Source organism: Microcaecilia unicolor, chromosome 3 (genome assembly GCF_901765095.1).
Source record: "Microcaecilia unicolor chromosome 3, aMicUni1.1, whole genome shotgun sequence".
Classification (NCBI taxonomy): Eukaryota; Metazoa; Chordata; class Amphibia; order Gymnophiona; family Siphonopidae; genus Microcaecilia; species Microcaecilia unicolor.
The window spans coordinates 480,331,622-480,356,668 of record NC_044033.1 but is presented as its reverse complement, the minus strand read 5'-3'; the positions used below and the strand labels follow the sequence as shown (position 1 = coordinate 480,356,668).

The 25,047-nt window shown below is 43.9% G+C and overlaps 1 protein-coding gene across 1 annotated transcript in view; it reads right to left on the bottom strand.

Annotated features, from left to right (window-relative positions):
• CD109 (CD109 molecule) overlaps nucleotides 1–25,047 on the bottom strand; it is a 538,537-nt gene that overhangs the window by 219,927 nt on the left and 293,563 nt on the right. The window contains exons 18-20 of the mRNA XM_030199046.1: nucleotides 23,303–23,426; nucleotides 10,834–10,951; nucleotides 6,892–7,005 (exon numbers count right to left, since the gene is read on the bottom strand). Of these exons, the coding sequence (XP_030054906.1) occupies nucleotides 6,892–7,005; nucleotides 10,834–10,951; nucleotides 23,303–23,426 (356 nt within the window). The remainder of the gene's footprint in view (nucleotides 1–6,891; nucleotides 7,006–10,833; nucleotides 10,952–23,302; nucleotides 23,427–25,047) is intronic.

The following is a 25,047-nucleotide window of genomic DNA, read 5'->3' as shown; positions in this document are numbered from 1 at the left end:
AATTCAGTTATGATCTTGCATAAAGCGAATGATACATACCTGTAGCAGGTGTTCTCCGAGGACAGCAGGCTGATTGTTCTCACGACTGGGTTGACGTCCACGGCAGCCCCCAGCAACCGGAAGAAAACTTCGCGGGTGGTCCCGCACGCAGGGCACACCCACCGCGCATGCGCAGCCGTCTTTCCGCCCGTACGCGACCCTTCCCGCTCAGTTGAATGACAAGCAAAGGAATGAGGAAAAACGCAACTCCAAAGGGGAGGAGGGAGGGTAGGTGAGAACAATCAGCCTGCTGTCCTCGGAGAACACCTGCTACAGGTATGTATCATTCGCTTTCTCCGAGGACAAGCAGGCTGCTTCTTCTCACTACTGGGGTATCCCTAGCTCTCAGGCTCACTCAAAACAAGAACCCAGGTCAACTGAATCTCGCAACGGCGAGGGCATAACAGAAATTGACCTACGAAGAACAACTAACTGAGAGTGCAGCCTGAACAGAATAAATTGGGTCCTGGAGGGTGGAGTTGGATTCAAACCCCAAACAGATTCTGCAGCACCGACTGCCCGAACCGACTGTCGCGTCGGGTATCCTGCTGGAGGCAGTAATGCGATGTGAATGTGTGGACCGATGACCACGTCGCAGTCTTGCAAATCTCTTCAATAGTGGCTGACTTCAAGTGGGCCACCGACGCTGCCATGGCTCTAACACTATGAGCCGTGACATAACCCTCAAGAGTCAGCCCAGCCTGGGCGTAAGTGAAGGAAATGCAATCTGCTAGCCAATTGGAGATGGTGCGTTTCCCGACAGCGACCCCCTTCCTATTGGGGTCGAAAGAGAGTGGTTTCCCGCTGGTGTAGTTGGTCCACCAACTACTCGACCTTCTCGCCGAAAATGTTATCCCCCCCGGCAAGGGACATCCGCCAGCCGCTGCTGGGTGCGGTTGTCCAGGTCAGAGGCACACAGCCAGGAGGGTCTGCGCATCACTATACCTTGGGCCGCAGCTCGAGATGCCACATCACAGGTGTCATAGATACCCCTGGACAGGAACTTTCTGCACGCCTTCAGCTGCCTGACCACCTCCTGAAAGGGCCTGGACTGCTCCAGAGGGAGCTTGTCGACCATGTCCACCAGTTGCCGCACATTGTTCTGCATGTGGATGCTCGTGTAGAGCTGGTATTATTGGATGCGGGTCACGAGCATGGAAGATTGGTAGGCCTTCCTCCCAAATGAGTCCAGAGTGCGAGACTCCCACCCAGGGGGCGCCGAGGTGGTATCCCTCGAACTCCATGCCCTCTTGAGAGCAGAGTCCACGACCGCCGAGTCATGAGGCAATTGAGGCCGCATCAACTCTGGGTCTGAGTGGATCCTGTATTGGGACTCCGCTTTCTTGGGGATGGTGGGATTAGATAGTGGCTTCAACCAGTTCCGAAGCAGTGTCTCCTTAAGGACATTGTGCAACAGCACCGTGGAAGACTCTCTAGGTGGTGATGGATAGTCGAGGACTTCGAGCATCTCCGCCCTCGGCTCATCCACAGTAACCATGGGGAAAGGAATGCAGATGGACATATCCCTGACAAAAGAGGCAAAGGAGAGGCTATCAGGAGGCGAGAGCTTCCTCTCCGGTGAAGGAGTGGGGTCGGAGGGAAGGCCCACAGACTCCTCTGAAGAGAAATATCTGGGGTCCTCCTCCTCCCCCCCACGAGGCCTCCTCCTCGGTGTCGGACATGAGCTCTCTCAGCTCAGACCTCAACCGAGCCCGTCTCGACTGCGAGGAACCATGTCCTCGATGATGGCGTCGAGCGGTGGACTCCCGCACCGGCGGGGACGAAGCTCCCTCCATCGACGTCGACTCCACCTGCGTGGCGGTAGACACCGGTGCCGCAAGCGGCGTCGGAGGCCTCAGCATCGGGCCAGAGCCCACCGGCGCCTCCATCAACGGCGCCGGCACGGCTTGGAGCATCAGCCCTTCCAGGATCCCGGGAAGGATGGCTCGGAGGCACTCGTCAAGGCCCGCTGTCGGGAAAGGCAGAGGGGCCAGTGTGGGTGCCAGAAGCTGCTCAGGTCCAGGAGACGGTACCAAGGTACCCGCGGACCGACGCAGCGACACCTCTTCGACCGAGGGGGAACGCTCCTCCCGGCACTGTCGCTTCCTGGGCGTCGAGTCGTCCCTCAAAGTACCGGAGCTGGCAGTCCCGTGCGCTGTGCGCAACCAATGACGGTGCTTCTTGGCTTTCTTTCGATGCCCGTCATCGGTGCTCGGCGGAAGAGACGAGGAGGAGGTGGAGCCCCCCCCCCCCCAGCCTCGAGGTATCAGATCCGACAGGGTTCGGTCCCGATGGCCCTGAGCAGAGGGAGTGGCCGGGGCAGACTGCCTGCGCGGCCGCTCACCCCCGCCTTCACCGGCAGGCCGGTGGACCAAAGGTACCTGTACTCCTGGGGTTGGTGCCAGAGTCGGCGCCGACTTCGTCAACATCGGTACCGGTACCGAAGACCCGGCCGTCGACACCGATGCCGTAGAGGTCGACGTCGAAGGGCCGGCGCAAGTTCCAAAAAGATGGTCCCGCAGAACTTGTCTCGCCACCTGTGTCCACTTCCTTAAGCCGAGACACAAGGTGCACATCTTGGAATTATGCTCCAGGCCGAGGCACTGGAGACATCAAGCGTGAGTATCGGTCTGCGAGATCTGCCGGCCGCACCGACCACACTTTTTGAATCCGCTCGGGACCTTCAAGGACATCGACGGAAAAATCGCGTCGGCGAAGTCAAAATCGTCGATGGTGGCGGTGAAAAGCACACCCAAAAAAGAAGAAACGACCGCACGGCTACAAGGCCGTGACGACGCGCCCTCGCGGCTAAAAACGACGAGGAAACTCCTTTTTTTTTCTTCTAGAAAATAACATGCGTACTCGAAATAGAAAAACCGCGGCTAGGCCGCAATTCGGTTTCCGGGGCTAAGAGAGAGACGGGAACACGTCTCTCTCCAGCACGGAATAGAAAAAAACTGAGCGGGAACGGTCGCGCACGGGCGGGAAGATGGCCGCGCATGCGCGGTGGGTGTGCCCTGCGTGTGGGACCACCCGCAAAGTTTTCTTCCGGTTGCTGGGGGCTGCCGTGGACGTCAACCCAGTCGTGAGAACAAGCAGCCTGCTTGTCCTCGGAGAATAGTTTATATGGTAAATAGACTGCTCCAAATAAATGTTTTGATGCATAATTTTAGCATGAATTTAAGACTGTAAATTTGGGATGATAATATCATTAGGAATTAGCCTCTCTGTGAAGTGATGACATCAACTGTCATTGCGAGTGTGGCGCAAAGGCTTTTAGTTTCAGTTTTCATTAGCTGTGGTCCATGTGTGTAAAGGCTATTTTGCTTGGAGGTAAAATACAGTCTTTCAATATTTAAATTATTATATTTTGGCTTGGATACTGTGGGTTTAGCAGAGGGATGCAGACTGCAAGCTCTGACAATCGCCAGTGGCCCTCACAGGTTCACATCCACAGAAGAAAACTACAGTTTTTGGTTTTAGCCGAAACCAGTTGATGAAGTTTGGCTGCAGTTTCAGTCAAAAGCTTTCAGACAGGTTCAGTGACGGTATTGGTTCCAGATGAAAACTGAAAAAGTAGTTTTGGTTGGCCTCTAAGACTGGGTACAGTCCCTTTCCAGTGATTATAACCCTAGGCTAGGTCAGGATGGGGAAGGGCAGGGGTTCCTAGCTGCAGTGGCGTTGATGGCAAAAGGGGCGAGCTGGGATGGGGGGAAAAGTAGTAGGATGGCATGAGCAGGATGTTGGGATGAGACATAGGGCCATGGGGAATGGGTGCGAGCATGTGTGGGATCATGGGAGATGAAGGAGAGGGTCTTTTAAGGGCCTGGCAGCAGATACAGCAGTGGTTACATGATGTTAAGTCCTCCTGCCCACCATCCCAATTTGAGTTAATGGTGAGGGTTTCATCATACCTAGTTGATAAGGTGGTGGATACCCAAGCTAGGGATGCTATTTGATACAGGACACAGCCGCATGAAATCACTGGTGGTCACAAGGTGGTGGTAGGCAGCATTCTGTGGGCGCAGTCATTGGAATGTTTGGCAGGGTGCTGAGTTGGTTGGCATTGTGCTCAGTTAGTAGTATGGCAAGGGCAATATTAGGGGTTGGTGATAGATGACCTTCAGTATCTGTGGAGTAAACAATTCCAGGTAGTAATATGATGAAGGTGTGTCAGGAGGGCTCTCCTGGTTATGGGGATGGTTTGAGTACTCCCATCCCTGTTGGGTTAACATAAACATTGTCATACTGGGACAGACTGAAGGTCCATCAATTCCAGTATCTTGGTTTCAACAGTGGATCGATTTGAGTAGGTAATCATCAGTATGGATTTCAAGCTGCTCATGGGGTAGAAACACCATTTTTATCGACTATGGATGTTATCCAAAGGGGGTAGATAAGGGACAGACTTTTTGTTTAATATCCTTTGATGTCTCCTCGGCATTTGATACTGTGGATGTGGATTTGTTGTTATATAAGTTGCATATATATGGGGTGCGTGGAAAGGCCTTTTTGCAGGTGCACTGAAAAATGAACCTGCGTGCGTCCAAATAAATGCATCTAAACCAGCGCAGGCCACTTTTTGGCGCACCTTAGTAAAAGGACCCCTCAGAAATTAAGGAGGCAATCCTGCTTATTTTCAAAAGAGAAGGGTGCTCATCTTCCGCTCTTCTCTCAGGTGCGGCCGAATCGGCATAATGGAAAGCTGATTTTGGCCGCCCTCAACTGCAGTCCATCGCAGGAGCAGCCAAAGTTTAAGTGGGCATGTCGGAGGCATAGCGAAGGCGGGACAGGGGTGTGGTTAACACATGGGCGCTCTCAGCCTATAATGGAAAAAAGAAGAGCGGCCCTGACGAGCATTTCGCCGGTTTTACTTGGTCCATTTATTTTCAGGACCAAGCCTCAAACAGGTGCCTGAACTGACCAGATGACCACCAGAGGGAATCAGGGATGACCTCCCCGTACTCCCCCAGTGGTCACCAACCCCCTCCCACCCTAAAAAAAATATATTTAAACATTTTTTGCCAGCCTCTATGCCAGCCTCAAATGTCATACCCAGCACAATGACAGCAGTATGCAGGTCCCTAGAGCAGTTTTAATGAATGCAGTGCACTTCAGGTAGGCAAACCCAGGCCCATCCCCCCCCCTACCCGTTACACTTGTGGTGGTAAATGGGGGCCCTCCAAATCCCACCCAAAACCCACTATACCCACATGTAGGTGCCCCCCTTCACCCATAAGGGCTGTGGTAGTGGTGTACAGTTGTGGGGAGTAGGTTTTGGGGGGTATTTGGGGGGCTCAGCACCAAAGGGAAGGGAGCTATGTACCTGGGAGCAACTAATGAAGTCCACTGCAGTGCCCCCTAGGGTGCCCGGTTGGTGTCCTGTCATGTGAGGGGGGCCAGTGAACTACGAATGCTGGCCCCTCCCATGACCAAATGCCTTGGATTTGGGCGTTTTTGAGATGGGCACTCTCGGTTTCCATTATCGGCAAAAACCGAGTTCGCCCATCTCTAATGTCGATCTAAATGTTGGGATTTGGGTGGCCCGGACCATATTATCGAAACGAAAGATGGGCGTCCATCTTTTTCGATAATACGGTCGGTTCCGCCCCTTCCCTAGTTCGCCCTTAGAGATGGCCGCCCATGTTCGATTATGCCCCTCAATCCCTCCAGTAAAACACTGCTCAGTAGGGTTACTTTTCTGAAACCTAGACATCCAGGTAGAAGGTGTAAACCTGTCAAGCTTTTGGACTGCAGTGCCCCCTAGGGTGCCCGGTTGGTGTCCTGGCATGTGAGGGGGGCCAGTGAACTACGAATGCTGGCCCCTCCCATGACCAAATGCCTTGGATTTGGGCGTTTTTGAGATGGGCACTCTCGGTTTCCACTATCGGCGAAAACCGAGTTCGCCCATCTCTAATGTCGATCTAAATGTTGGGATTTGGGTGGCCCGGACCATATTATCGAAACGAAAGATGGGCGTCCATCTTTTTCGATAATACAGTCGGTTCCGCCCCTTCCCTAGTTCGCCCTTAGAGATGGCCGCCCATGTTCGATTATGCCCCTCAATCCCTCCAGTAAAACACTGCTCAGTAGGGTTACTTTTCTGAAACCTAGACATCCAGATAGAAGGTGTAAACCTGTCAAGCTTTTGGACACAAACTTAAATTCTCTTTTTGAAATGGGAAATACATGTTTATTTTTTAGGCCCACTTTTGTCCTGCCCAGATCATGCCCTAACCACACCCCTTTGACAAATGCATGCCTAAAACCCAAAATAAGCACCTTAGTAAAACCAGAAAATGAACACCTTTTGTGATTTCTCCATGATATAGTGTGATTCTTTTCTGCTGGTAGGTTAATCAATTTGGAGAAAATTTTATAAGTATACCAAGAATAAGAGCATAATTTTCCCTGTGAAGTTACCAATAAATGTTTAAAGCTATAGATATTTTACATGCATTTATTTCCCCAAACCGATCCCTGGGTTTGCCCATACTCAGATGGAGCAAAGACAGATCTAGATAGGCAGCCTATGTGCATAAAACTTTACCTTTGTATTGCATATCAACTTTATAAAAGCCTATGTGCATAAGGTGCAAAGTTTTTCATAAAAGTGCTTTAGAAAATTACTCTATTTATTCATGAATGTTTTTAAGATACAACACATACCTTCGTTAATTTCATGTACTAATAAGATATGAAACTTTATACAAATTTATGGAAAACTAGGGGTTGTGATCACAGAAAATGTAATATAAATAATAATCATTAATAAGATGAAAACTGTTTTAGATATTTCAAAATTTTACAGTGAATAAAATTCTACAAAATTCATCATTTTTTAATACTCACCTCACTTGTTTCATCCAAGTAATTGAAAATGGTAACTTCCAAAATAAACTGTTCTCCCCTGGTAACAGAGTACGGAAGATTCAAAGACAAGAAAAATGCCTGAAAAGCTTCCAGCTGGAAAAACAAAATTAAAAAAATACTATAATAGAACAGTAGAACAATGAAGTAATAAATCACCATCAAAATATATAACATTTGTAATTTTTTACAAACAGATTGGGTTAAAACTTTAATTATGTTATTAATAGGCAGAACAAATCTAGTCAGAATCACTAGTGGGCGTCACTCTCCCTGGGTAATCCCAATTTAAGTACAGTACTCTGAACAATACTATTAGGATTAGCAAACATGAGAGGTCTACTGCAAGTTCTGGCAGCAATCACCTGAGAAAGGTCAGCACATTCCTTGTAGACGAGATGAGAGTTGGGAGGCTTTTACATTCATCAAAACAAAAGAATGCATCTCTCTTTTCCAAATATAACCTCATTTCATAAATGTGACTAATGTTACTGTAAGCCTGCTCTGTGTGATACACTTCAAAAAATAAAGAGCTTCCACTGCAATTAGCAGAGACCCTCAATTCAATATGAAGGAAGATCAACTTTATACCATAACTACAATACATTTAATGTAGTTACTCTACAGACCAAAAAATTGTAATAAAGTATTTTGTCAATTCAGAATATATATAATGGAATGTAGTACAATATTGCCTCAGGTAAAATATTGTACAGTACATATGGACTATTAGAATAGGGGGTTAATAAATGTTTGATAATAATAGCACCTTTTAACTTCTTTTAACAGAAGATCTTAAAATTACATGTAAGTACAACATGAATCTGCACTTCTACAAAAGTGCCCTGTTTACTGAGCCACGCTAGCGTTTTTACCTCGCGCTAAACACTAGAGACACCCATAGGAATATATGGATGGCTTTAGCGTTTAGCACGTACTAATGTTTAGCACACGCTAAAAACTCTAGTGCACCCTTAGCACTGCTTAGTAAACAGGGCCCAATAAATGTTCTCCACAGACAGTAGAATTAGTCAGGCACACAAGCAGATGATGTTATTGTACGGCATTGGGACAGAACAGCAGTCTCAGAGCTGAGGAATAGTGTAAGGTTTTGAATATGTACAGTAGTTTCCTTAGGGGTACATTTACAAAGGAGCGCTAGCATTTTTAGCGCACACTAAAAATAAGCATGCGCTATATGCTAGAGACACCCATATAGTCCTATGGGCATCTCTAGCGTTTAGCGTGCGCTAATCATTAGTGCACACTAAAAATGCTACCGCACCTTTGTAAAAGACCCCCCTTAGTCACCCAAATTAGAAAACCAAAGTTAAGTATTATGAAGACAAAATAGGGGGTAGTCAACTAAATATTTAACAACTTTTCGGGCTAGTAAATGGTTTGCTGAACACACAGGATCTGACAGCAGACATAAGACAATATCCCTCGGCCCAAAAACTGGCTAACTACTTCGAACAGAAAATCTACAACATCAAAAGAAATCTCCCCACCCTCACGAACAACACAGAAGATTACCTGGAGATAACATACAAAACAGATGACCCCACAGCAGCAGACAGAACATGGACAACCTTCACACCTCCCTCCACCAACCTGGTCTCAAAAATCTTGTGAAAAAATATGCCAAGTCACAATGACCAGTCGACAGCTGCCCAAATGTCCTGCTAACGAAGGCTCCCAATACATTCATACACTACCTAAGGAAACACATCACTTCCATGCAAACCAAGGGCCAATTCCCAAAGGAAAATGGAGGACTATTCCTAACCCCATCCCAAAAAATAACAAAAATCACATGAGATGTTGTAACCAACTAAAGACCTGTAGCTTCCATCCCACTACTCACCAAGGTAATGGAAGGCATAGCCGCTAAAGAACTCATGGAATATATGACAAACTTTTCCATACTACACCGTTCTCACTCAGGATTCTGCCCAAACCACAGCACAGAAACCGTACTAACATCATTGGTGTTAGGCCTAAGAAAAGTGATTAGCACAGGTCGCAGGGTCATGATCCTCAAATTCGACATGTCATCAGCTTTTGACCTGGTAGACCATGGGCTGCTACTAAACGTGCTAGACAACATAGGAAAGGGTGACGAGGCCCTATCATGGTTTGAGAGATTCCTGAGCAGCAGATCCTATAAGAAGATGTCAGGATACCCAACCGCAGAATGGATCCTGCCTGTCAAGCTCTTCCTTGAAGAGTGCTAAGGACAAAAATTGGCCAGTAGTTGAGGCCATATACCCCTGAGTAACCTGAGGAATATCTGTGGCTTAGTCTTGGGTCCTTTGGGGCTGTTCCCCCCCCCCCCCCCCCAACACAGAAAAAGTCAAGCAATCCTTTGTGCATGGGCACTTTGAGGGTACTGCAGCAGGAAATACCTCAATGGTTTCAACATCATTATTATTATTAGCATTTGTATAGCGCTACCAGACGCACACAGCGCAGAACACCTGATACAAAGAGACAGTCCCTACCCAAAAGAAATGTATCCACTCTGCAGCCCCCCATTACCTCTCCGCTCTCATCTCTCCCTACATTCCTCCCCGTGAACTCCGCTCACTGGACAAATCTCTCTTGTCGTCCTCCTTCTCCTCCACTGCTAACTCCAGGCTTCACTCTTTTTCTCTCGCAGCACCTTATGTCTGGAATAGACTTCCTGGACTTATAAATCTAGCTCCATCTCTACCTGTTTTCAAATCTATGCTGAAAACCCACCTTTTCACTACTGCTTTTGGCTCCTAACCATAATTGCCCTCCCCTTGTCCCTTCCTCCCTTTTCACCCATTACTTCCCTCACCTGTAACTGTCTTGTCTGTCTGTATTATTTAGATTGTAAGCTCTTTTGGGGGTGTGGATAAGGGTTCTAGCAGTGTATTCAGAAAGGAAGGGGCGAATTTTGCTAATATTGTAGATAAAGAAGCGGCAGGTTTTGGCGATCTGTTGAATATGGGCAGAGAAGGAGAGAGAGTAATCAAAGATGACTCCAAGGTTACGAGCCGAGGAGACAGGGAGGATGTGAGAGCCATTAACAGAGATAGAGAAAGGGGGAAGAGGGGAGGTGGGTTTAGGGGGAAAAATGAGAAGTTCAATTTTGTTCAATAATGTTCAATTTTAAACCTTCCAGGCCTTTGGTCAGGGCAAAACATTTGTGGAAACTACTTTAAGGCATGGCCATTTACACTAATGAAGTCCTGTTGTAAATTCCCACACCTGAACTAGGCACAGATTTCCCGAATTCTATAACAACGTGCATAAATTAAAGAATGCCCAAGATCTGCCTATGATCCTCCCACAGCAACGCCCCCTTTTTGGACCCATGCATAAATTCCCACACCTAAATTTAGGTGTGTACATTTTAAAGCCAATTAGCACCAATAATTGTTACAATTCCAACTGATATTAATTGGCTCGTTATTCAAATAAATTGTGTGCACAAATTGGACATGCGCCCAAATTTGTGTGTGCAATTTACAGTGCCATTTATAGAATTTGGGGGTATATATACAGTCAGCAATGCTGAACACACATGGTGCTGCTGCCACTGCTATACAGGTCTACTTGGCATTCTGAATCCTAGGGAAAGAAACAGGAGGGCAAAGAATGGGAGGAGTAAGGGCAGGATCAGCACATGCATATATTTTACAAATTAGGCACATATATAGCAATTCTCACCTGCACATAAATGCACAAAGTTAAATCTCGTTTTGGAACAGGTGTAGCTTTGTGCAGGAAGGCAATTTTATAAAGATATATAGGTACATATTGTCTTTATAAAATTGATGTAACACAAGCATCTATGTGCCTTGACTGCCTTGGAACCCCTTTATAAAATGCTTATTTTTGTTATGGTGACCTGCCTTAGAATAATTCAAAGTAAATCAAGAAGCTACTTACCTGAACAGGTGTAGTAGTCAGTCCAAGACCTAAGTTCGCAGAGATTACGAAAGCATTGGCTACCCATGTAGTTATTGTATCAGGAACTTTCACTTCCAATGTTGTACTTGCTTTGGAACTTCCAAAATATAAAATAAATAAATAAATCTTAGAACGCAATAATAGTACTCGGATGCCAAATGCATATTTACCGCTACATTCAGTAAATCTGACATATGATTTCCCTTTCTTTTCTGTATCAGTCTAATGAAATATTTGAGTAGCATATGAGCCCTTACTGCCTACAAAATGGGTGGCAGTTAAGCGTTCATGTAGTAACATTTTTAATGTCTGCATGCTAATGACATTAGTGCATGAAATGGCCTTAGTGCATGGGAAAGACTTTCTGAAACAGCATTAACATATAGCTTGTAGAAAGGAAAAGGAAAATGGGACTTGGTATACTGCCTTTCTGAGGTTTTTGCAACTACATTCAAAGTGGTTTACATATATTCAGGTACTTGTACCAGGGGCAATGGAGGGTTAAGTGACTTGCCAAGAGTCACAAGGAGCTGCAGTGGGAATTGAACTCAGTTCCCCGGGATCAAGGTCCACTGCACTAACCACTATGCTACTCCTCCTCCAAGAAGGCACAGCAGAGTCTAGTCCTCTCTTCATTCCCACCCCCCAGCTCCCACCCACCCCTAGCACAAATCTTCATTTACAGTAATTATTCTAAACTAGTAAAAAAGGCCCGTTTCTGACACAAATGAAATGGGCGCTAGCACAGTTTTCCTCCGAGTGTGTATGTTTGAGAGAGTGTATGTGAGAGTGACTGTGTGTGAGAGAGAGAGTGAATGTGCAAGTGTGTGTGTGTGAGAGAGCGAGAGTGAGTCTGGGTGCGAGTGTGTCTGTGAGAGAGAGAGAGTGTGTGTGTGAGAATGAGATTGTGTACAAGTGCATATGTGAGACACAGTGTGAGAGAGAGAGAGAGTGTATTTCACACAGATACAGTGTGTGCGAGAGACAGAGTGTGTTTGAGACACAGACTCTCTGTGAGACTGAGTGTATGAGACCAAGAGAGTGTGTGAGTGACTGTGTGACACATAGAGAGTGAACATGATACAGTGTGAGACAGAGTGTGTGAGAGACAGTGTGTGAGAGTGAGAGAAAGACATTGACTGTGAGAGAGAGAGTGTGTGTGTGACAGAGATACTTCCCCCCCCCCCCCTCTCTGGTGTCAGGCCCCCCCTCCCTCCCTCTCTCTGGTGTCGGCCCTCCCCCTCTCTCTCTGGTGTCTGAGCATTACTGTGCAGGATGCTGAGCTCTGGCTGTGCTTCAAGGAACTGCCCAGTCCTATTTAATACAATGCACCTCCAACATTCTGAAGCCGAGAAACATCATGTGGTTGGTCACTTCTGCTTGTGACGAACCCGGAAGTACGTGATGTCAATTCAGGAGATGGATACAGAGAGCAGGAATGCCTCAGCCACGCAGTCAGCTTCAGAATGTTGGAGGTGCGTTTTATTATATAGGATAGGATAACAAGAGGAGTGTTTACATTAGAGTTTTAATTACATTTAATTAGTTTCTGAGAAAAAAACACAGCGAAGATACTTACCTGTAGCAGGTATTCTCTGAGGACAGCAAGCCTTATATTCTCACAAGTGGGTAATGCGGCGCCAAATTGCCCGGTCCCAAGCTTATAACAAGATTTACAGAGTCCGCAGCAAGGGCACAGTTACCGCAGTTGTTTCTACCTCAGTGATATCCCTAGTATCTTAAGAAGTTTTAATTAAACAACTCTATAGTACTAAGATACAGACAGTAGTCCAGTAGTGAAAGAGGTGTATCCAGTCTTTACATTGAATGTCACATGTATGATTATCTCCCAGTTGGTGAGAGGTTATATGTGTGTGCTCAATGCAAAGAGCTCCTAGCTCTCTGAGAATGAGTCTGTTCTCTTGAGGCTAGAGTAGCAAACTTGGAGGAGCTGAGGGATACAGAAACATACATAGAGGAGGCCTACAGCAACGCTCTAGAGAAATCCCACCTTTAGTCTGGGAACCCCTGTGCTGCCTTGGAGAAGGGAGGTCTCCTAAAAGGACAGCATCACCCTAGTGAAGTAGGAAGTAATCCTGTAGCCAGGACCTGCCCACCAGGGGATGCAATATCATCTTGCCCTGAGGATGTGTCTTCAGGAGCTTCTGCCCAGAAGGGAAGGGTTACAACAAGTTTTGTAGCTGATGATTCGATTATTAGGCATGTAGATAGCTGGGTGGCTAGTGGACGTGAGGACTGCCTGGTCACTTGCTTTTCTGGTGAGTAGGTGGCGGACCTCACGAGTCACCTAGATAGGATTTTAGATAGTGCGGAGAAGGCTGTCTTGGTACATGTGGGTTTCAATGACATAGGAAAATGTCAGAAGAAGGTTCTGAAAGCCAAATTTAGGCTCCTAGGTAGAAAGCTGAATTCCAGAACCTCCAGGGTAGCATTTTCAGAAATGCAACCTGTTCCATGCATAGGGCCCAAGAGAAAGGCAGAGCTCTGGAGTCTCAATGCGTGGATGAGGCAATGGTGCAGGGAGGAGAGTTTTAGATTTGTTAGGTACTGGAAAACATTCTGAAGAGGGGGGAGCCTCTATTGAAAGGATGTGCTCCACCTTAACCAGGGTGGGACCAGGCTGATAGCAATGACATTTAAAGAGATAGAGCAGCTTCTAAACTTGACTAAGATCAACAGTCTCTCAAAAGCGCATGGTTCGGAAAAAGACATCTTTCAAAAATACCATCAAAACAGGGAGGATAGGGCATCATGATAGTGAGGTTACAACAGAGACCATAGTAGACAGATTTTTAAGAATGCACATTATCCCAGATCTACCTCTCCACATCAGAAATCTCAGCCGAAATCAAGGCCAAAGTATCAGCCTGCCTGTCTGACATTGCTGCCTGGATGTCTCAGCGCCATCTGAAACTAAACATGACCAAGAATGAGCTTCTCATCTTTCCCCCTAAACCAACCTCTCCTCCTCCCCCATTCTCTATTTCTGTGGATAACACTCTCATCATTCCTGTCTCATCAGCTCGTAACCTTGGGGTCATCTTCGACTCATCCCTCTCCTTCTCTGCACGTATTCAGCAGACTGCTAAAACCTGTCGTTTCTCTCTATATAATAATATCAGCAAAATTCGCCCTTTCCTTTCTGAGCACACTACCAGAACCCTCATCCACACTCCTCACCTCTCGCTTAGACTATTGCAACTTGCTTCTCACAGGTCTCCCACTTACCCATCTCTCTCCTCTTCAATCTGTTCAAAATTCTGCTGCACGACTAATATTCCGCCAGTGTCGTTATGCTCATATTAGCCCTCTCCTCAAGTCACTTCACTGGCTTCCTATCCGTTTCCGCATACAGTTCAAACTCCTCTTATTGACCTATAAGTGCATTCACTCTGCAGCTCCTCAGTACCTCTCCAGTCTCATCTCTCCCTACATTCCTCCCCGGGAACTCCGTTCACTGGGTAAATCTCTCTTATCTGCACCCTTCTCCTCCACTGCTAACTCCAGACTCCGTTCCTTTTATCTTGCTGCACCATATGCCTGGAATAGACTACCTGAGCTCCATCTCTGGCCGTCTTCAAATCTAAGCTAAAAGCCCACCTTTTTGATCCTGCGTTTAACTCCTAACCCTTATTCACTTGTTCAGAACCCTTATTTTATCATCCTCACTTTAATATTCCCTTATCTCTTGTTTGTCCTGTTTGTCTGTCCTAATTAGATTGTAAGCTCTGTCGAGCAGGGACCGTCTCTTCATGTTCAAGTGTACAGCGCTGCGTACAACTAGTAGCGCTTTAGAAATGATAAGTAGTACTAAGTAGTAGTAGTAGCAATGTCAACTGCTGAGCAAGATGCAAACAGGAACAATAAACATAGTCTGAAATGTCTGGCAGAAGCCTAAGAAATAAGATGGGAGAGTTAGAATATATTGCACTAAATGAAAAAATAGGTATAATAAGCATCTATTAGACATGGTGGAAGGAGGATAATCAGTGGGACTGTCACTCCAGGATACAAATTACATCGCAGTGATAGGGGAGAGAGAATTGGTGGAGGGGTAACCAAAGACCATAACTGGACATATCTTAATCCTTCCTCTCCCTCTCTAAGTTCCCCCCAATGGTCTTTACCATACATGTACCTCAATATTACCATTTTCATACCAGAATTGGCTAACGCCGTTTACGGCACTATGTAAGCCACATTGAGCCTGCAAAAAGGTGGGAAAATGTGGGATACAAATGTAACAAATAAATAAATATGTTAAGAAGGGCCTTGAATTGAACAGACTAAAAATTCTGCATGACACGAAACACATCTTAGAATCCCTATGGATTGAAATTCTGTATGTAAAGGGGAAAATGACAATGAAAGGAGTGTACTACCATTTCCACCTGGACAGGATGGACAGGTGCAGAAATGATATCAGAAATTAGGGATGCTAACAGACTGGGTAACACAATAATAAAGGGTGATTTCAATAAATCCAAGACTGATTGGACAAATGTAACATCAGGACATGCAAGGGAAGTAAAGTTCCAAAATTCAAAAATTACACATGTACATAGCTGGGTGGCTGGTGGATATGAGAATCGCCTGGTCACTTGCTTGCCTGCTGTGAAGGTGGTAGAGTGGAGGAGTAGTCTAGTGGTCAGAGCACCGGTCTTGACATCCAGGGTTGGCCAGTTCAAACCCCACTGCTGCTCCTTATGATCTTGAGCAAGTCATTTAACCCTCCATTGCCTCAGGTACAAACTTAGATTGTGATCACTCCAGGAACAGGGAAATACCTAGAGTACCTGAATGTAACTCACCTTGAGCTACTACTGAAAAGTTGTGAGGAAATCCACATAAATGAAATAAAGAACTGCTTTGAAGAGCAGCTGGTTCAGGAAACAAGAGGACGAACAATTCTAAACTTAGTCCTTAGTGGAGCACATGATCTGGTGCAGGAGGTAATGGTGCTGGGGCTGCTTGATAACAGTGATCATAACATGATCAGTTTTGATATAAGCTCTGGAGTAAGCACATGAAAGAAATCCAATATATTAGCATTTAACTTTCAAAAAGGAGACTATGATAAAATTAGAAGAACGGTGAAAAAATCTTAGAGGAGCAGCTGCAGTGGTCAAACATTTACATCAGGTATGGATGCTGTTCAAAATTACCGTCCTGGAAGCCCAGGACAAATATATTCAATGTATTAAAAAAGAAGTAAGGAAGACCAAATGAGAATCGGCATGGTTAAAAAGTGAGGTGAATGAAGCTGTTAGATCTAAAAGAAAATCTTTCAGAAAATGGAAGAAGGATCTGATTGAAAATAATAGGAATGTCAAGTCAAATGCAAAGCGCTGATAAGGAAGGCAAAGGCAGACTTTGAAAAGAAGATTGTGTTGGAGGGAACAACACATAGTAAATCTTTTATAAGTATATTAAAAGCAAGATGCCAACAAAAGAATCAGTTGGACCGCTAGATGATGGCCCTTAAAATTGAGAGTAATACCGGAAGATTGGAGGGTGGCTAATGTAATGCCGATTTTTAAAAAACGTTCCAGGGAAGATCCGGGAAATTATAGACCGGTGAGTCTGATGTCGGTGCCGGGGAAAATGGTAGAGGCTATTATTAAAAACAAAATTACAGAGCACATCCAAGGACATGGATTACTGAGACCAAGTCAGCACGGCTTTTGTGGGGGGAAATCTTGCCTGACCAATTTACTTCAATTCTTTGAAGGAGTAAACAAACGTGGACAAAGGGGAGCCGGTTGATATTGTGTATCTGGATTTTCAAAAGGCGTTTGACAAGGTACCTTATGAAAGGCTACAGAGGAAATTGGAGGGTCATGGGATAGGAGGAAATGTCCTATTGTGGATTAAAAACTGGCTGAAGGATAGGAAACAGAGAGTGGGATTAAATGGGCAGTATTCACAATGGAGAAGGGTAGCTAGTGGGGTTCCTCAGGGATCTGTGCTAGGACCGCTGCTTTTTAATGTATTTATAAATGATTTAGAGATGGAAGTAACTAGCGAGGTAATTAAATTTGCTGATGACACAAAGTTATTCAAAGTCGTTAACTCGCGACAGGATTGTGAAAAATTACAGAAGGACCTTACAACACTGGGAGACTAGGCAGCTAAATGGCAGATGACGTTTAATGTGAGCAAGTGCAAGGTGATGCATGTGGGAAAAAAGAACCCGAATTATAGCTACATCACGCAAGGTTCCACGTTAGGAGTTACGGACCAAGAAAGGGATCTGGGTGTCGTCGTCGATAATACACTGAAACCTTCTGCTCAGTGTGCTGTTGCGGCTAGGAAAGCGAATAGAATGTTGGGTATTATTAGGAAAGGTATGGAAAACAGGTGTGAGGATGTTATAATGCCGTTGTATCGCTCCATGGTGCGACCGCACCTTGAGTATTGAGCTCAATTCTGGTCGCTGCATCTCAAGAAAGATATAGTAGAACTGGAAAAGGTGCAGCGAAGGCCGACTAAAATGATAGCGGGGATGGGACGACTTCCCTATGAAGAAAGACTAAGGAGGCTAGGGCTTTTCAGTTTGGAGAAGAGACGGCTGAGGGGAGACATGATAGAGGCGTATAAAATAATGAGTGAAGTGGAACAGGTGGATGTGAAGCGTCTGTTCACGCTTTCCAAAAATACTAGGACTAGGGGGCATGCGATGAAGCTACAGTGTAGTAAATTTTAAAACAAATCAGAGAAACCTTTTCTTCACCCAACACATAATTAAACTCTGGAATTCGTTGCCGGAGAACGTGGTGAAGGCGGTTAGCTTGGCAGAGTTTAAAAAGGGGTTAGACGGTTTCCTAAAGGACAAGTCCATAAACCACTACTAAATGGACTTGGGAAAAATCCACAATTCCAGGAATAACATGTATAGAATGTTTGTACGTTTGGGAAGCTTGCCAGGCGCCATTGGCCTGGATTGGCTGCTGTCGTGGACAGGATGCTGGGCTCGATGGACGATTGGTCTTTTCCCAGTGTGGCATTATTTATGTACTTATGAGGGAAAAAAGGGGCACTCAGGGAAGACAAGGCCATGCCATAGCAAAAATATTTAATGAATTCTTTGCTTCGGTCTTTACCGAATGTGGGACAGATACCGGTGCCAGAAATGGTATTCAGTTTGAACGAGTCAGAGGAACTGAATCAAAGCTCTGTAAACCTGGAAGAAGTAATGGGGCACTTTGACAAATTGAAGAGTAGCAAATTGCCTGGACTGGATAGTTTACATCCCAGAGTATTGATAGAATTGAAAAATGAACTTGCAAGACTATTGTTAGTAATATGTAATTTATCTTCATAATCAAGCAAGGTACCACAAGATTGGAGGGTGGCCAATGTAACACCGATTGTTAAAAAGGGTTCCAGAAGTGATCCAGGAAATTATGGACCAGTGAGCCTCACATCGGTGCTGGGCAAAATGGTAGAGACTACTATAAAGAACAAAATTACAGAGCATATACATAAGTATGGATTAATGAGACAAAGCCAACATAGATTTAGTGAAGAGAAATCTTGCCTCACCAATCTACTACATTTCTTTGAAGGAGTGAACAAACATGTAGATAAAGGTGAGCCGGTCAAAATTGTGTATCTGGATTTTCAAAAGGCATTTGATAAAGTATCTCATGAAAGACTCCAGAGGAAACTGGAGGGTCATGGGATAGGAAGTAGTGTTCTATTGTGGATTAAAAACTGGTTAAAAGACAGAAAATAAAGAGTAGGATTAAATGATCAGTATTCTCAATAGAGAAGGGTTGATAGTGGGGTTCCGCAGGGGTCTGTGCTGGGAACGCTGCTTTTTAACATATTTATAAATGATCTACAGATGGGAATAACTAGTGAGGTAATTAAATTTCCTGATGACACAAAGTTATTCAAAGATGTTAAATCGCAAGAGGATTGTGAAAAATTGCAAGAAGACCTTACGAGACTGGGCATCCAAATGTCAGATGATGTTTAATGTGAGCAAGTGATACATGTGGGAAAGAGGAACCTGAACTATTGCTATGTGTTGCAAGGTTCCACATTAGGAGTCACCCACCAGGAAAAGGATCTAGGTGTCATCGTTGATGATACATTGAAATCCTCTGCTTCGTGTGCAGCAGCGGCAAAGAAAGCAAATAGAATGTTAGGTATTATTAGGAAAGGAATGGAAAATAAAAATGAGGATGTTATAATACCTTTCTATCGCTCCATTGTACAACCATACCTTGCATACTGTGTGCAACTCTGGTCACCGCATCCTAAAAAAATATAGTGCAATTAGAAAAGGTACAGAGAAGGGCGATGAAAATGATCAAGGGGATGGCAGGACTTCCCTATGAGGAAAGGCTGAAGCGGCTAGGGCTCTTCAGCTTGGAGAAAAGATGGCTGAGGGGTTTCTGCCAGGTACTTGTGACCTGGCTTGGCCTCTGTTTTTTTTGTTACATTTGTACCCCGAGCTTTCCCACTCATGGCAGGCTCAATGTGGCTTACATGGGGCAATGGAGGGTTAAGTGACTTGCCCAGAGTCACAAGGAGCTGCCTGTGTGCCTGAAGTGGGAATCGAACTCAGTTCCTCAGGACCAAAGTCCACCACCCTAACCACTAGGCCACTCCTCCACTCCACTGGAAAACAGGATACTGGACTAGATGGACCATTGGTCTGATCCAGTATGGCTACTCTTATGTTCTTATGTAGATATTATAGAGGTTTATAAAATAATGAGTGAAGTGGAACGGGTATATCTGAATCGCTCGTTTACTCTTTCCAAAAATACTAGGACTAGAGGGCATAGAATGAACCTACAAAGTAGCAAATTTAAAACAAATCGAGAAAAAAATTTTCTTCACTCAATATGTAATTAAACTGTGGATTTCATTGCCAGAGAATGTGGTGAAGGCAGTTAGCTTAGCAGGGTTTTAAAAAGTTTTGGATATCTTTCTACAAGAAAAGTCCATAAAGCCACTATTAAGATGGACTTGGGAAAATCCACTACTTATTTCTAGTATAAGCAGAATAAAATGTATTGTACTGTTTTGGGATCTTGCAAGGTACTTGTGACCTGGATTGGCCACTGTTTGAAACAGGATACTGGGCTTGATGGACCTTCGGTTTATCCCAGTATGGCAACGCTTATATTCTTATGAGTAGGTGTAGGTGAATCAATTTTTCACTGATTCAAAAAGTACAAAGACCAGGGCACACTCAATGCAGTTATATGGAAATACTTTAAAAACAAATAGGAGGAAATATTTTTTCACTCAAAGAATAGTTAAGCTCTGTAACTTGTTGCCAGAGAATGTGGTAATAGCGGTTAGAGTATCTGGGTTTAAAAAAAATGTTTGGACAAGTTCCTGGAGGAAGAGTCCAGAATCTGTTATTGAGATGGACATGGGGGAAGCCACTGCTTGTCCTGGGATTGGCAGCTTGGAATGGTGCTACTAATTGGGTTTCTGCCAGGCACTTGTGACTTGGATTGGCCACTGGTAGAAGCAGGATACTGGGCTAGATGGACCATTGGTCTGACCCAATATGGCTATTCTTATGTTATGTTCTATAAATGGCACCTAAAACATCTGTGCCAAAAAAAGAGTGCTAAGTGCTATTCTATAAAAGGCACTTAAAAGTTAAGCGATCTTTATAGAATAGCGCTCAGTGCTAGGAACTGCGACTACTTCTAGGTGCAACCAGTTACACCAATAAAACCCTGGTGTAAATCTAAGTATCTTTCTATAACTGTGTGCATGAATTGTATGAATGCTCCTGATCCACCTATGACACTCCTATTGCCACATCCCCTTTTTGGAACTGCATCTAAATTTATGCAGGTAAATTTTAATTAATTTCAATTAGTACCAACAATTGTTTATTAAAATCCCAATTATCGGTGCTAATTGCCTTGTTATTCAATTAAAGTGTACACACACCCATATTTGCACGTACAATTTTTAGCATCTTTTATAGAATTTGGGAGATAATGAATGGATAATGTTAGTGTCCATGTTACAGGATTTCCCCCTTAGCGACTTCCCCATTGTGGAAAGGAAAGGAAGAAGCCCTGGGCAACCCACACTTGGGTTTTATACTTCCCTCCAGTTCTTGAGAATCTACTGCTATTGAGCTACTTCCCCAGAACAGTATACCCCTTTATTACTTTGGCTGGCACTTTCCTGGAGCAGAGCCCCAAAACATTCCTCCTGTCACTGCATAGAAAGGCACATTTTGACAGAGTCAGGGAGTAAAAGTCTGATTAGCTCTGTTTCTCAGAGCTACCCACCTAACTTGGACAGCCAAATCTAGGTGCTGAAAGAGCAGGCCCAAGACTGGCCAGTCAACAGTCTCCAAGTAACATCTGTCCCACTTACTTGAATTTAAATTCCACTTCCAATGTATTAGAATGAAGTACGAGAGCAATAGCCTCTCTGATCTGTGCCTTCTCATTTGACTGTAATTTCCACCCAATTTTCCCCTATTCAATCACTCAGCTGATTCCTTCCTTTTTTGTTCACCAGAAGCCCCCAAACCTCCTAAAGACAAGATAAAAGGAGGATATAGGATTGCTCCTATGGTTCAATTCAGTTCTAATTTCATACAGGCTGATAAGCAACAGATGACACAGCCCCTTCTTCCACACAGATAGATGCATGACTAATACCACATGTCCTTCCACATGTTCTGGATGCACTAGTGATGGTGCTGCACCTGCATGTGCAAAACCCCCTCCCCGCCCAAAGAAAAAATGGGGCTTGGGGCATCCACCTTGGTAAACCACTTCCTCGGGCCAATGCTCAAAAGTCCCCATTAAAAACCGCATCTGTTTTATCATGGTAGAAGTTACTGATTTTGAAATAGCGAGCGATGATCAAAGGAAACTGCATGCAAAAGAGATTCAAGTAAATTTAGCACACAGCTCAGCAGGGACAGCACCTAGCACATATGCAAAAGTGTCTCTCAGTAAGCGTCCATGTTCTACGCATGTCCAGGAATCCCCCTACTGTACTCTCTTTTTCCTGCAGAACTTACTGACTCCACTGTCCCCCTGTCTCCTTTCCCCCGCAGTGCTATGATTCTAGCTCCACTTTCCTCCTGCAGCTTCCTCAGGCTGGCCCCGATGATTTTCACTTGGGAATCTCCTCTTTGCTGAAAGCCCCCCCTACCCCCCCCAGCTGAAATCATAGGGGCTTTCCCCTCTAAGCTGTTCTCTGCTCTCATACAAGTTTTGATATTGAAAAATGCAAGCAGAGTTCTTCTCCCAAAAGTCACCCTCACACAACAGCTCCTGACCTCATGGAAAATTCTGCAAGTTAAATGTAGGAACTGCTATCTGTGCATCGCTCGGTAATGGCTTGGGCACAGGTTAATTCCCTCTTGGAGAGGGGTGGTACTAAATAAAAGGGGGGCCTACGAACTTTCGGATAAGAGCACGGATCTCCTACTGGGCAAGGCATGCGCAGTGGGGAAAAAATGCATATTGAGACATTGGATGCAAGAGGAACCACCCACCATCTGGCTTTGGAGGAACAAATTTCATGAGTTGATGTTATGGGAGGCTAGAGAAGCACGAGGCACCCCAAAGAAAAGAAAAGCATTCATTTCCATTTTGGAATAGATACTTGCAAAAAACTTCTCCTAAAGCACGAAGAGCAGTGCTCAATAATATGACCGAGCCTTGAGAAGGAAGGAGAGAGAGGCGAAAAAGTTTTAGGTGTGGGTGGGGTCAGTGGAGTACGCATAGGTAGAGCAGTCCGCCTCAGAAAATGGGGTAAAGTGCCAGGGGAATTCAGACTCGTTAACCTACACTCTGAATATTATACTGAGGAGAGAAGTAGAGGGACGCCATGAAGTTAAAAGTTGGTTTAAGAGGATAGAGGGGAGGGGGTGGGGGAGGGAGGGAAAAAGGGGATATAGTTTGGGAAAAAGAAAGATTCCATGTAAATTGAAGAGTTACATACAATAATTGCTTGGAGAAGTTTGTTTATTGAAGAAAATATTCAGTAGTCTCGTCTGTAAACCTGGTTGGGTCTTAAACGAGGTAATAATACACAGAGCAAAACACGAGACACAATGATTGGAGTTTAATATGGAAGTTTATGGGTTAAGATAGAACTATCTGTTATCAGACTTTTATTGTTTAATAAAGAATTGCTAGTAATGAGTATTCATCCATAACAATAGATAATACATAAATGTTACATACAGAAGAGGGTTTGGGGGGAGGGAGGGATAAGTGCTATATTACAAAATTTGATGGCTATACGTAAAGTTGCATGTTTGAAATGTTGTTCCACTGAGCTCTGTACAACTGTTTTGAGACTGCTATGGTAAGGTGGATTTGTATTTTTGGAGATGTCATCAATAAAAACTGTTGAAATATAAACAAACATAATAGGTGTAAATTCTTATAATTATTGACATATTTACCCAGTTCTAGTGTCTATCCAAAGCCATGTCTCTGGGAAAAAAGTCCTAATCCGTGGATTATGAAAATCAAGAGTTTCTTTTTCCTCTTCTAGGAAGAGTGAAGTTAATTCATAATCAGCTGAATCTATAAAAGTAAATTACAATTAAATTAACAGCAATTAGCAGAAACAGTTTGTAAAATTTTGAACATTACAGTCAAACAAAAATCACTACATGAGATCAGTTCAATCCAACGATGTTTTTGATGTCTGGTATGCAAGACTAAAAATCAATCTAATTTTCAGAGTAGGGAATCAAGAGTAGATCAGAAGACAAACCAATATACAAAAGTAATAACTTATTTATGTATTTATATAATTTATTTATAGTCCACCTATCACTTGGTTAGATTACAAAACCAAATAAAAATGTACATAATTATAGTTACACATATAACAATCACATACAAGAACCCATCTACTGAGCACACCACCATCATAACTTCTGTCCTGACAGCACTTAAAATCAATTATTAATCACTAGTGAGTGGTTGCAAAAAAAAAAAAAAAAGTGTGTTTCAGATATTTCTTAAACTGTGCAGTCTTCCTACATAGGTCTGCGCAGTTTATTCTACAACAGAAAATAATAAATAATAAAAGCACAATAATTCACACTGAAAGGGAAATTCTATAACAGGGCACCTACAATTAGGTTTCTATAAAGTAGCGCATATGAGTTTATCTTGTTGGGCAGACTGGATGGACCGTACAGGTCTTTTTCTGCCGTCACCTACTATGTTATTATGTAAAGGGAATCTGGTAGGAACCTGTTCTAAAGAAATGTAAGGGCTTGCTATCCTTTATAGAATAGCCTAATCAGGTATATAAATGCCTACAATACAGGTGCAGTACTTATACCAGCCATAGACCTGGTGTAGGTGCAGGCACCCAAATACCACAGCTTCTCATATATCTTACAGTATTCTGAAGTTATCTGTCAAAGTGGGAGCCCCACCTATGTTAGAAGAAATCCAAACAGCCTAAAAAAAACTACAAAAAGGAGAACTCTTCTTGTAACTAAACAATTAAAACAATATGAACTCTTAAGTCATTTGTTAAACAAATATAAAAATCGTACTAAAAAAAATGCTAAAATACACTCATAAACTGGCACTTTACAATTCAAAAGGGACAGCATTCCCACCAGCAAAACACTGAATCTGTCATCTTGTTATAGCTACTAGCTTTATATACATACTCCTTCACAAGTCAGGGATCACACTATACATGCAATCCTAATTTTAAAAAAAAAATATCCTTTGCATAAAACAGTTTTTCTTCATTCATACTAGGATAAAATAGCTAAAAAAATACTTATAAATAATTGCAAACTCTCATTTCTTCTTAAAAATGCAAAGATCATCTAAAAATATATGAACTAGAAAAACAAGGGTAGGATCCAATAGTGCTAATTATGCCCACCTGGAATCACTAATTTTCATCAAAAAACACTGCATAAATCATTTTAAAAAGCGAATTAAGTCACAAAATTAATGTTTTCCGGTGGCCATGTTGCCTTTGATTGCAATGACACATACATTAAATAAGACCAGAAAGAACTGAAAATGACTATGCATGGCTAAAACGCAAGAAATATGCTTTAAAAACGTACAACAAAATAAAAACCATGTAACATAAATATTCAATATTTTTGAACTCTCATTTCATCTTTAAAACACTAAAAATAGTCACAAAAATCGATCATCA